At 40.4% G+C, this 14,237-nt stretch overlaps 1 protein-coding gene across 1 annotated transcript; it reads right to left on the bottom strand.

The window, feature by feature from the left end:
* Positions 1–7,638: 7,638 nt before the first annotated feature.
* Positions 7,639–10,764, bottom strand: Rag1 (recombination activating 1). Its single transcript, XM_026787862.1, has one exon. The coding sequence runs from the start codon at positions 10,762–10,764 to the stop codon at positions 7,639–7,641; it is 3,126 nt and encodes a 1,041-aa protein (XP_026643663.1).
* Positions 10,765–14,237: the final 3,473 nt, after the last annotated feature.

Genomic DNA, 14,237 nt, shown 5'->3' with positions numbered 1-14,237 from the left:
CCAGTAAAACAACACACCAAAAAAATCTACATCAAGCCAGTAATGATGACACATGCTTGTAATCCTGGTACTTGGGAAATATAGAAATAGAGGCAGATAAATTGTGATTCTGGCCTAAGCTAGATACATTGTATCTGAAAAACCTGAAGACTGGCCTTGATAGAAGACAGAACACTAGTAGCATTGTCACCTACTGTGGTGTTTTTAATGAAAATGGCCTCCATAAACGCATAGGGAGTGGCACTATTAGGAAGTGTGACTTTACTGGAGTAGATACAGCCTTGTTGGAGGAAGTGTATCACTGGGGGTGGACTTTGAGGTTTCAGATGCTCAAGCTAGGTCCAATGTCATTCTCTTTTCCTGCTGCCTGCAAATCCAGATGTATAACTCTTGGTTCCTTCTCTATTACCATGTCTGACAGCATGCTGCCATGCTTCCTACCATGATGACAATAGACTAACCTTCTGAATCATAAGCTAACCTCAGTTAAGTGTTTCCCTTTATAAGAGTGCTTATGGTCATAGTGTCTCTTCCCAGCAATAGAAATTACTAAGTCACCTATATGACCAAAGTCCTGAATTCAACACTGTGGTACATTTTCGTGAATTATCTACATGCACTTGAGAAGGGTCAAAACATGTTCCAACAATATGCTTTTGCCTGAATCACTTTGGGGGTGCACTTTCAATCCCTTCCAAATCAATGGTTCATCCCTTTGAAATTGCTCAACTGTTGTCCCTCTTCTCCATTAGACTGTTATCATCTCTGGAAACAGTCAAATTTCACTCAAGGCCCAATAGTGTACAGCCCTGAAAATTGCATAATCATTTTAAATGAAACATGAACATGAGCTTATGCAATGATATTGGGTTCTCACTCTCAGAAGGTATCTAGAGCTATGTCCTGGACAGTTTTCAAAATAGTATAAGAATAATATCAAGAAATGTGTGATCAATAAAAAGAAAATGTTCATATTCCATGAATGAAAACTCTCAGTTTCTTGTAAAATCACCAAATCCTTCATTGAGGCTTGAAATGATTCTTTGGTTCCATCCTCTTATTTCCTGAATCTTCTATGTACTTGAGCCCCATCATTGTTCATCATCCTTTCTCAAAAGGAGAAAAAACAGTGGCTGGCACCTGAGGAGAAACAATATTTGAAGTTGAATCCAGCCTCCACATACACATGTACATATGTGTATATGCTCTACACACTCATAACCATATGTCCATAACACATATGGACACACAGTTTTTTTTAATTTCAAGATCCACATTAAACATGGAACCTGAAAAAAAAAAAAACAATAAAACTCGTCTCTAGAGAATGTGCTGTCTCACTATAGAAAGAGGCCCAGGACAGGGAAGGCAAAGTATAAAAGCCACATCTATATATACTTGAGCTGTTTGCATAGGAAAGGCTGTCCATGCAGTATTAACTCTTTTCTAACCTGGAGTATGCTGATAGAATTACAAAATGGGGCCAAAATTTCTCAAATTTTCTGTCTTATATCAACCTTTGCCCAAGAATTGCTGTGGCAAAGATGGTTTTAAAATGTAGACTAAACCATTTGAAGTGATACACAAAATATATAGAGATCCCTCAAAAAAAAGGGGGGGGGATCTTTGTTGCAAAGGATGACCAAATCATTTGCAACAACAAAAAAAAATGAACTTCTTAAAGACAAAAATGGAAAGACAGTTACAGAAGCTGATCAGTTCATTAGACTTTGATCTGACCTCAATATAGAAATACACAGATCTTAGCCTTCAAGTAAATTAGGATATGTGTGCGCATACATATGTGTGTTTGTGTGTATGTGTGTGTGTGTCTCTATACATGTTCCTCTGTGTGTGCATCCACATGTGTGAGGGTGTACACCTGTGTATGAGTGTGAGTGTGAGCTTGTCCATGTGGAGGCCACAAGACAACCAGGGATGTTATTTTTGAGGTTCTCTCCAGCTTTTTGTGACAGAGTCTCTGGCCTGGATCTGGTCAAGTAAGTTAAACTAGCTGGCCATCTGAAATTGCCTTGTTCACCTCACCAGCATAGTCATTAAGAGAAGATTCCACCACCTGTTTTTTCATGTGGGTTCTGGGGAACAAACTCAGAACCCCTTACATGCAAAGAGCTATAACAATCAAGTTATATCCCTAGGCTGAAATAAATTGGTTTTTTTTTTTAGTCAGAAATACATTGTCATCATCAGGAGAGGATAAAAATCAAGTGTCCATGGAACATAAGAGGAGAAAACAGGGGAAGAAACGACTTCATTAAAATAAGAGACTTCTGAGTACTAATAACCCTGCTTCATCTCTTCCCACGCAGACTGGGCACAGCTGTCTGAGAGAGTGAGACAGTAATTTGTAGACAATGTACCACTGGAGCAAAAGGGGACAGGTAAACCTGTCTCCAGTTCCTTTAAATGTACACATATAACCTCTCTCATACCTGGACAGAGTCCTTTGACCCTAATACTCTGCAGGAGCATCCCTTGTGTGCCTGGTTCTAGCACGGTTTAGATCGACTGCATCATGTGATCACCTCAGACTCTGGTGGTTTCCTTTCACACACAGGGCATGTCCACTGGGTCCTGCACAATAAAGCCTCTGCCTGATTTGCCACCAGTCTACGCCCTCTCCTCAGTCTGCTACGGTCCACTTGTCTTTCTTAAATTCCTAAACACTCTGAGTGCTTCCCTCCCTGAGTTTCCCCCATCGGTTGTCCGTTCTAGGTAACTGGCCTAACTTCATCCCTCATTCAATCTGCATATAACCCTAGAACTTCATTCAATCTGTATCCACTTAAAAACTTTTTCTTCCCAGGTGCTTTTTTCAGACTCCCCAATTTAAATTCCACTGCCACGTGTACTTTATACCTATCTATTGTAATCGCATCTACTGCTTTTCCTTCTCCACACCAACTAGAGTATAATATCAAGCACTCATTAGTCTTATTAATGATCTACTGTCTTGCTTCTTATGAACCAAAACTAAACTACTTGCCACTATATCTCAGTATCAAACATACATTGCTTGCTTAGAAGAAGCATCCCATAAATACTTAAAATAGAGGCTGAGAAGCTGCCAAAGAAGAAAAGTCACCAACAGTCTTATATAGCTGTAAAGCCTCAACAACGATGGTAACCAGCAGGATACCCCAACTATGCAATGGTGGAACTTAGGGGAAACTGACAGTTGCCTAATTGGATCTAATGCCCTCTCAGTTGGTGGAAACTCGGGCCTGATACTGTAAACCCAGCCAGAAGCCCATGTTTAGAGATGTCATCAAGCCTGGAAGAGGCTCTACTATCGCGATTTTACAAAAGTAATGTAGTTTCCAACTGTCTTCTAAAGGTCCACCCTTACACCCATAGAGCCTTGCTACTCTCACCCCTCATCAAAAAGCTTCTTTATGAAGCAGACAGAAACTATTAGAGATATGGCCAACTGACCAAATGCAGAGAATGAGTGACCTTGGGATGCCTAGCCCCCGAATGGGACAACTGTAACATAACCCTGAAACCTAAATCTCGGGGAAATTCAGAAAAGGAGATGGAAAGATTCTAGGTGCCTGTGAGCCAGAGCAACCCCTACATGAGAGCCTCTTCTGGACAGGACAGAGATGATTCTCCCATGCCTCCCAATAACATGACTGACCACACGAGTCCTGCAAAGACCACACCAATCAACACGTTAACAAGGATGGCAGGCAATTTCAAAATTCTGTTCCCCACAGATGAGCTACCAGCAGTCAATGGCTGCTGAAGGAGAAAAGTTCTATGTGGTTTTGTTTTAAGGTGGTGGTGGTGATGGTGGTGTTTTTGTTATTGTTGTTGCTTCAGGGATGAGAATTTTGTCCTATATTCTCAGTCTTAAACACATGCAAATAAGGGAAACACTAATTGTACTCAGTAGGTTGTGTGTATCTGTACATGTATATGCATGTGTGTATATAGATATTTATATAAATTTATATGTCTTTATTTTGTTTTATATATAAATAAAAGCTTTTCTACATAAAAAACATGTATATTTGTAAAAACAAAAATAAAGATGCAAGAAATTATATATCTGAAGAAGGCAATTGAAAGATGTAGGAAACATTATAGGAGGAAGTGGGATTGAAAATTATGCAAATACAGTGTATTCATGTATGAATCCCCAAATAAAATAAAATATGAAACAATATAGCAGCAATACAAATGACACTTGTTATTTTCAAATCTTAAAATTTTATTCCAAATACTTAAACACAAAATTATGAATAATAACCATAATGCTAATGAGTAAAATATTAAAATATAAAAATAAGTACTGGAACTCGTTTTCTTCCATTTGAAAGCATTTAACATGAAAATACAGGTCTTCAAATCAAATAACACATTGCATCCTGGTGTCTAAACTTCCCCTAAGGGAGAAGAGTAGACTCTTGGAAGTCACTAAACAAAATACATCACTATATGTAAGAAAATAAAGTGAAAAACAATATCACAAAATACCTCTGAAAACGAATAACTTTGAGATACGCTTACATAGATACTTAAAGAAAAATGAGAAATGGGCAAAAAGTATTAATTTTGGCTTAGGATATCTTATCATAGGAAAACTAGAACTGTCATACAATATCTAAAGATATACACACATGTAACTAAACATCACATATGAAACAAGTCCAGCTGGCATAGACCTGTCATCCCAGTTAGGCAGAAACTGGAGTACAAGGATTACAAGTTCAAGGTCAACCTGGGGAAACAGCGAGACCTTGTCTGAAAAACTGGTTAAAGAAAGCTAGGAATACCTAAGAGGTGATACGTTTGCCTAAACTGTGCAAGTCCCTGGCTCACTGTTAAAGTCCTGCCTCTTAACTGTGTGGACTTTGACATCTATGTGAAGTCATATGAAACCCATACTTTCAAATCACCCCTCCCGCAAAAAAACAAAAAAAAAATCTGTTTTCAAGCATACTTTGTGAAAACAAATTGAAACAAAATTAAATTCCAGTCCACCTGAGAGAGAAAGACATCTTTTCCTGCTGCTCTGGCATCTGTGCGCATGTTTATTAATCCCAAGACACTTCTTAACCTCACACCAAGCATTCATCAATTTTCATCAGCTACCATCACCGGTGCCCACAGTGCCCCACAGAAGGCTGGCAGGTAGACCTGTGAAACTAAGCTTCTGAGCAGAAAAATGCCCTGCACTTTTCCAGACCTCCTCTGTGCTTAAAAAAATCCTCCACTCATTGCGGTGAATTTCCCTGGACTATGTGCCTACATTTGCAATGGGCATTGTTAAAAAATAAAAGTAGAGTATTAAACCAGAATCTCTGATTTGCAATCCCCACAATTGGGGGGAGGGGGAATAGCCATCGGCGGCACTCTACATATTGAAATCCTGTGACCAGGTGTTCCTGAGGTTTATAACAATGTGATCTGATTAGAAGAGTCGCGAGAAGGTTGTGCTATAAATCATGTCCTCAGTCAAATGCTTCTGAAATTGTCCTACATGCTAGCAAGGAGAATTTAATATTGGAAAGTATTTACAGTGCTGCCAATTGACTAACAGAGTGAACGAGGGAAAAACAGCTACCAACCAGTGCCAGCATGCTCCAAAGAGCAGGATGATGGTGGGAATTTAGCTGTTTATTAGTGCACAGACATCTGTATGGATTAAATAAGATGAAAGGGCTGGTGGTTTGGAAGCCTATTCATTACCAAACTACAAAACAAAGAAAGTTTTAAAATAATACTTAAGCGTGTATATGTTTTTGACAACTAAATTATGAATGTCTTTGATATGCTCCATACACAAAGCAAAGAAAACTGCTGCATCTTTCAATGGAAAACACTAAATTGAACCCCCTCACGTGCACCAAATGTGTGCCATTTAGGATAATGTCACTGATGCACACTTGACAACTAAATTACAAAGCTCTTTGATATACTGTGTATGAAGACTGACAATTATGACCAATAAAATCAAAGGAAGAAAAAAACTAATTAACACTAACATATCATTATGACTCACTAGCATATAAAATCCTATGCCTGCTCTTAAATTGCTAGTGCCTGGCAAATGCTGAACTCCTAAAGACATGAATAGTTTCCAAATAACTGCATCCTCTAGAGGGTTTATGGCTTCCTTAGAGGTTGGCCCAATTTAGTCTATAAAGGCCCAAGACAAACAGATGACTTTAAATTCTGTCCTGAAAGATAAAACTCTCAGGATTATAATCTGTCGGGGTGAGGTGTGGACCCTAATTAAATTCTGATGCTACTGTGTAAACAGTATATATATAGTGTGAAGAACACAGACTTAAGAGACAAAAGGCTTTGGTACAAATTCCAAATCAGGTATTCATTATTCCTGTAACTTCAGGAAAACCATTTAGCCTCTATTCAATGTTCATCTCTTCACAGAGCTGGGATGAGGAAAACAAGTGTAAGAACAAAATCCGAAAGTGGTACAAGGAAATCATGGATATATGTTCAGTCCTCTGCTCTAGTGTGGCCAGTCTCCACCTAAACTGAACAAACAGAACAAAAACAACACTGCCCCCTACTAAAATCTGGACACACTGATTCTGGGCAGGCTCATAATCAAAAGAATAACACAACGCAGAAGAGGGGCCTCTATGAAGCCTGCACTTACTCAAATTGAGTAACTCATGTTTCATATAGAGAAAATCGGATTGACATTTTCAACAAGGCATTAAATCTGTTTTTAGGCAATAAGGAAATATGGATTTAAAAAATTCTGTGACCTTGAGAGTGTATGGAAAAAACATTGAGCCTATAAATTATTTTTAATTAAAAAGCAAAAATAAACAACCAGAGTTGGCTATAAATAACTAAGCAAACATGAGTTTATAAAATTTAATGGATAGTTTTAGCTAACAGGTGCATTCTCTAACTTCATTATTGAAAATTTAGGATACCAGGTGACCTCCTAGACACTGAAGGTGACCATAGTGATGTCATTTATACCTAGAAAAAAACCTGACTTTTCTGAAACCTGTCTTGATGTAATTTATTTCTGCATAAATGTACCATACAAGAGAATGCACTGAGCCCTTGGTAAAGGTCACCATGTCCTACAAATGTGAAGTGTTGTTAGAGAACCCTAAAAGGCTCCTTTGAATCTTGCAAAACAAATCGACAAATATGAAATTTACAAAATTAGTCCTACAAAATATGAAATGAAAAAAATTACATTACATCTCAATACAAAACATAATAAATTGAGGTGAAAAAGGGCATGCCCAAGACAAATTCCTTTCCTAGCATGCTCGACTGTTCTTTGACAGCTCTGGCTTTGATTTTCATGACACACAGTGCCATGCACACCCTGTACATCCTTGTCCCCTGCAGTTACCACTGTTCTCAGTTATTGAGCTTTCAAAGAACTGATTTCTCCTGCTGCTCTGCTGAACTCACTAAATGGCTCAGGCAATCATCTCATCGACTATCCATCCCTGACCTGGTGACAGCACCTTTGGCCTGTCACTCCAACCTGCCACCCCTTAGGCGGTAAGACTCACACACACAATGATGTGACAGGTGCTAGGAGAAGACCTCGATGTAACCCAAAGGAAAACAAATTTGCAAACACCACCTTCTATGTGGTGGTCCTATTTAAAACTCCATTGAATCTTGGGTTTCCAGAGAGTCCTCAATGCCCAAAGAGTCCCCTAAGGTCTCTTTTGAGTTCATGGTAAAGCCAGAGCTTTTTAACGCATTATGAGCATTCATAAACTTCTGGAGGTATTTAGAAGTATACAGCCAGTGGTGTTTAAGGACATCTTCCATCTCATAGCACTTGGACTGCCTGGCATTCATCTTCCGGAAGCGTCTAAACAGTTTATTACCGGATTCATTCCCTTCACTCGCCCATGCCCCAATAGAGCCATCCCTCTCAATAATTTCAGGGACATGTGCCAAGGTTTTGTGAAAATAATTAGTGATTTTGCCCTCGTATCTATATTTGAATTTGGTAGAGAGGAGCTCAGCAAAACGCTGTGAGTTGAAACTGTACTGGCAGAGGGACTCTGGACACTCTTTAGCAGGACATGATGAGCGCCACACGGGTTTCATCTTCAGGTAAAGGTCCATCAGCTCCCTGAGAGCTTCGTGCCTCTCCTCAGAAGGAATTAGCTCACAAACTGCATCTACAGTCTCTTGGGTCATCAGCTTCCGGGCAAAGTTGCCATTCATCCTCATGATTGGTTTTAGGTTCATCCTTTTCCGGAGATGCTTGTCCAGTGTGGCCTGCCATCTCTTCCTTTCCTCTTTAGAGGCATTGGGATTTTTATACACTTCCCCTATCTCCAGCTGGAAAATCTTATAGAATTCAGCCGCGTTGCCAATGTCACAGTGGAGCGCATCTATGGAAGGCACTGTCTCAATGAAAGGTTTGGCAGAGACCCCTTTCACCCGGTCCCGGAGTTCTTCCACGGACTCATGATAGGGATTGGACCGCCAAACCTCATAGCGCTCCAGGTTCTCAGCGTGGCTTCTGGTTATGGAGTGGAAGACAAGATTTTGAGAGGCTTCCAGACGAGTGGCATCACAAAGTGTACAGATGTAGACTGAACCAGAGGCTTCCAGGCCTTCTACTTCCCGGACAAGTTTTTCATCATATCCAGTGCCCCTGAAGATGAACTTGAAAGTCCTGAGGATGCCCCCCATCTCCAGCATTAACTCACTGCTCTTCATGGCCTCCCTTTCAGCAATGAGAGGGCTTAGGATGGCAGTCAGGGTCTCATGGTCAGACTCATCTGCCAGCATAAGACACAACGGCTTGCAACACAGTTCAGAATTGGGCTTGGGTTCCTCAAACACCTTCACATTCTGGGAGCCATGCTCTATCGTAATTCTCATTATTGTGAATGAAAAACGAACCGCCTTTTCGGGGACCGCAGGCCCACTGCCATGCTTCTCACTCACATCCCCCATCCCATCACAAGACTCCTTCACCACAACCATGAAGGGACCATTTAGGTAGTCATCAAGATCTTGGGATCTCATTCCTTCCAAGATGTCTTCTTCCATGTCCATCAAAGCAGACACCAAAGCAGAATCATAGCGGAACCTCTTTGCGATGGTATCCACTGGATATTCATCCACAGAGGAGGCAAGTCCAGACAGCCCATCAATAATGCCAACATCCGTTCTGGAAGACACATTCTTCAGAGGGGGCTGCCACTCAAAGGGGTGGTAGCCTGGCAGAAGGATTTTCTCAGCATTTCGAAGAGCGTGCAAAGGCTGAAAAATCTGCCTCCCCGTGATGGCTTTTACGGTCCTGTACATCTTGTGGTACTGGCTGCAACTGAGGAAGGTGTTGACACGTATGGCCAAGCAAACAGCTGGTTGCAGACCAGAGCCCCGCCCCTGCATGATGGCCTCTAGCTCGTCAGCTTGTCTGTGCTCATTCCTGGCCCTCAGCGCCAGCAGGAACAACGTCAAGCACACAGACTTCACATCTCCACCTTCTTCTTTGTCAGCAAATTCTTTAACTTGAATCTTGAGTTCCCTCAGCCTATGCTTCTGAGCCCTGCGTGTCAGTGACAAGAGATGTTGCCGAGGCCGGCCCCCTTTATTAATATGCACCAAAGTCTCTTTGGACTCTTTGTGGCTTGAGACGTGGTGGTTATACTTTTCCAGACTCACCTCCTCATCACACTCTTGTGCGGGACACTTCACCATCAGAGAATTCAAGATGTTCAGAAAGGACTTTACTGGACTCTCCAGGTCAGTAGGGAAGCACGGATATCGGCAAGAGGGACAATAGCTGCCCATGACTTTGAGACATCGGAGAATGCAGACCCTGCAAAATACGTGCTTACAGGTGGTCTCCACGGGGTCAGCCAGGATGTGTTCACATATCTGGCAGGAGATGGCTTTCACAAAGGGTGCTGGGAAGTCCACTGCAAGAAGTTTGGTACTCAGATGAATATTACTGCAGTTGGAGAGCTTCTTCATGACTTCCTTACTGCTGACCCTAGCCTGAACTCTCTTGCGCTGACGGTCCCGTCTTGCTTGGTTGAGCACAGTTTTTAGTTTCTTGCTGAGCTGCACATTGGTCTGATGCCTCTTCCTCTTGAGTCCCTGGTGGTTAGGCAGGCAGATGTCACAGGATGCTGTGTGGGGATGCCACTCCATGGTCGCGTTCCTTGGGAAGTAGACCTCACAGGGGGCACTACTGAACTTCCTGTACATGATGGTCCAACAGTTGTGGCAGAACTCAGTGGGGTGAATCGAGTCAACATCCGCCTTCACATCAATCCGGAAAACTCTGGCAATCAGGACTGGCCAGGAAGTGACTCTCTTTTCCTTCTTTCGGAAAAGGCTTTGGGTTTTGGCATCCACAGGCCCATGGACTGGGTATCTCCGGTTGTGCCCATCGCCCTTGAATGGATTCCCACAGATGCGGCAGAAGTGTCTAAGCCTGGCTTGGTGAATTGTTTTGTCTCTTGACTTCCCATCAGCATGGAATTTCTTTGAAAATTTGGGGTGTAGTTTCAGTGCTCGTTGAGTTGGAGCTGAATTCTGACCAGCAGGCTTGTCTGGAACTAAAGGAGACTGCTCTAGGCAAGGGTTCCCCTCTGAGGGACCCTTCTCCTTTTGGGCTTCTTCGGGTGCCTTTTCGAAGGATCTCACCCTGAATAGCTTAAATTTCCACTCAGAAAATTTCATGTGTGGGTGCTGAATTTCATCAGGAGCAGGACTGAGCCTCAGAGTGGGTGGCAAGGAGACAGCCATGTCGGCGAAGCTTCCTAAGAATGGTGAAGAAAAAATAAGTCAAATTAAGAAAAATATCAATATCTGATTGCAGTATCTTGAAAATAATTGACATTGATACATTCAAATTTTCATTCATTAATTCTTTCCAAAAGACATTTACTAAATCTCCTGCTGATAATATAACCAAGAACAGTCAATTCCTTTTCTAACAGTATTTGGGGTCACTTATACTATAATATACAAATGATTTTAAATGCTGTGTATATGTAAAATTTAACTCCCTTACCACAAAAACCTTATCTTTGATGGCAATATTATTGAGTGATTGATCTTATTTCTCAATATTCCTGGTTATCATTAGGTGCTCAATAGTTGTTGTGAGTAAATGAAATAATCAACTGGATACTAAACCAGAGAAAAGTAATATTTTCTACTTTTATATTATTTATATTAGCCTCATTACACTAACTGGACAATATATTTCCAGGTTTTTACAACATTCTTCTGGGAGATTTGGTGTTGATTTCTTCCAAACAGTCATAAGGAGATGGTAAAGCTACAAACCCAGAGAAACTAATTACTCACTACTTGAAAGGATGAAGTGAATTTTGAGCTTTACGGGTGCAAACTAATAATAAGTATCATGGATAGCAATTATGCTTACAATTTTAATTAGTGAATGCTATTATAAATTAGGAGGCTGAGTCTACATTAGAAACGAAACCACAGAGCTTTTTAAACCTGCAACAAACCATAGTGTGAGTCTAAGATGAAAACTTCAAGTAGTTTCAGTAATCTCACACAGCTCATCCTGAAAGTCACTGCAGACCCAAGGTCATTAGCACAACAGTATTAATAAGTAGAGATACAAGAAACAACAGAGGGCGAAAATGATGTGGTTGCGTTATAATCTCAAAAAGTAAAAGAAATAATTTTTTTAAAAATTAAAGATGAAATGAAATGTTTCCTAATGATATTCTGTTGCACTCAAAGACTGTTGCCTAGCCCAGTTGTCATCAGAGAGGCTTCATCCAGAAACTGAAGGAAACAGATGCAGAGACCCACAGCTAAACAGAACTCAGGGAATCCTGGGGAGGAGGAGGAGGAATGATTTTGGGAGCTACAGGGGCCAAGGACACCACAAGAAAATCACAGAATCAGCTAACCTGTCCTCATAGCTAGAGCGCTTGCATGGGACTGACCCAGGCCCTCTGCACATGTTACCATTGTATAGCTTGGTCTTCTTGGGGGACTCCTAACAGTGGGAGCAGAGGCTGCCTCTGACTCTGCTGCCTGCTTTTGGCATCCTTTCCTCTAGCTTGCCTCATCTAGCTTAATAGTCTTGTTGTAACTTGTTATACCATGGATGGCTGATATACACAGGAGGCCTGCCCTTTTCTGAAGAGAAAGGAAGAGGAGGAGATGAGGGTGGGGAAGAGGGGAGGTTGTAGGGAGGTGCCGGGAGGACAGGATGGAGGGAGAGAAAACTGATTGAACTGGAAATTATTAATTAACTAATCAATTAAAATGCAGACAAGCGTTATGGTGCATGTCTTTGATGCCAGCACTAAAAGAATGGAGCAGAAGAATCAAGACAAGTTTGAGATCAGCCTGGTCAACCCGAAAGAGCTCTAGGCCACCCTGAGATACAAAATGAGACACTGTTTCAAGTAATAAAAATAGTAAAAGCAATAATAAACAAAATAATATGCCAATTGTAGTATTAATATCAGTCACAAGATAGAAGAAAAAACAACTGATGCCATCTGAGTACTCTCTCAACCTAAATTAGACCAAACTGCCTAAGGACAATTAAGTCCTTAGTTCACAATATACCCTCCCATCCTTGCTCCCCAAGTATGTCTGGCTTAACTCTTTGACCTACAACCTGTGTCTCAAAACCCATCCCCTCCCCAAAAGATTAACCATCTCAACAAATTTTTAGCCACATTGGAAGACAATTCCTCAAATAATACATTTTAACCGGTAGTAAAACTTGGCAAGGGACATAATGGCGGTAGAGACTAGCCAGGGATGCTGCTAGCAACACTGCTTGTAAATTCTTCCCTTTAAGCTGACACACTTTGTTCCCTGTCTAAGCGCATTACACATGAGAGTTGTTGGTATTTTTTCTCATTAAAATTAAAGGAATTCTTAAGACTTGATTGAAAGTGAAACACAGTTTGGCTGTTCCTCATGCGGGACTATGGGAGCTAAACAGTTCTAAAAACATTTCAAAGGTCTCAAGAACCCCAAAGGTATTTGAAGTACAGCCAAACAAAGTCCTCAACGCTACTTTCTGATCAATTATGTTTCTTCATTCTTTCTTGTAACAAATGCTAGGCCGGTCTCTGTGTTCCTTGCCTTTGGCTTGAACCAAATGCCATTTTCACCACATTAAATACTGACCTTTCACATTCAGTAAGTCAACTTCCCGTAACTCCCCCTAGCCTGAAATACGGACCAAACCCACCAACACATCTGCTGAAAAGTTTCTATGGAGTAATGTAATGAGTAGCTACTGCCAGTCAAATCAATGTATTTACTAGGTTGTTTTACAGCACAAATCATAAAAGTTTGTCTAAACTTCAAGGCAGAGGTGGAAAGCATGTGATAATGCTTTAAGGTGATATTCAGGAAGATGTTCAGGGGGAGTTTCTTTGGAGGTTACACTTTCTATGAGGTTGAGAGACTACAGAACTTTTAAAAATCTGATTTAGTAAGTCCTTATAATCACTCCAGTTATCAAAGACTAAAATTATTGGCATCATTTAGTTTTAATAAAAGCATGGAGAAATTAAGATACCTTCATATGCCCTTGAGAGAAATATAAATGTAAATTATCATAAGAAGTCTAGTGACACTTTCATAAAGCCTTTCAAAAGTTAAGGTGTGTTGTCTTTCATGCAATAAATTTCCTTTGGAGAAGATATTCTATAGTTAACCTGTAGAAATACTTCCAGAAGTATATGATGACATTTATATAAAGCTGGGGGAGATTTATTTAAAAAGTAACTAACTACTTTGAAAAACAGAAAGTAATACAGATAATCACCAAAGGGGCATTATTAAATAAATTGTGGCCTAAACATAGAATAGAAACTACATTGTGTAAACATTGCACAATGAATAATTTCTATATACAGAAGTAAACAAAAGATGTTCCTATGCAAAAAGAGAAGAAACAATAATAGAAAGTATGGCAGGATCCTGTCTATGAATACACATTCATATTTTATACACATTGAAAATACAGGAACTTTAGAACCTTATGCACTAAAATCTCAACAGTACGTAAGCACTAGAAAAGAGAATCAGAGCTAAGAAAGGGGTCTCTCGATTTCATCATTTTTTTATTTGAAGTTTCCACATAAGACATGTATTTTTTACTTTTATCGCCAGTTCAGTTCAAATAAACCTTTTTCAAGACTAGACTTGTATATATTCATGATCTTTTTATATTCTTTCCTTTTAATTTTTCTCCAAAAAGA

Source organism: Microtus ochrogaster, assembly GCF_000317375.1.
Source record: "Microtus ochrogaster isolate Prairie Vole_2 chromosome 14 unlocalized genomic scaffold, MicOch1.0 chr14_random_1, whole genome shotgun sequence".
Taxonomy (NCBI): Eukaryota; Metazoa; Chordata; class Mammalia; order Rodentia; family Cricetidae; genus Microtus; species Microtus ochrogaster.
Note: the sequence above shows the minus strand (reverse complement) of the source record. Positions and strands in the feature narration are given on the sequence as shown.

Coding starts and splice junctions, on each gene's coding strand:
- Rag1 (XM_026787862.1), bottom strand. CDS start 10,764: ATGGCTGTCTCCTTGCCACCCACTCTGAGGCTCAGTCCTGCTCCTGAT.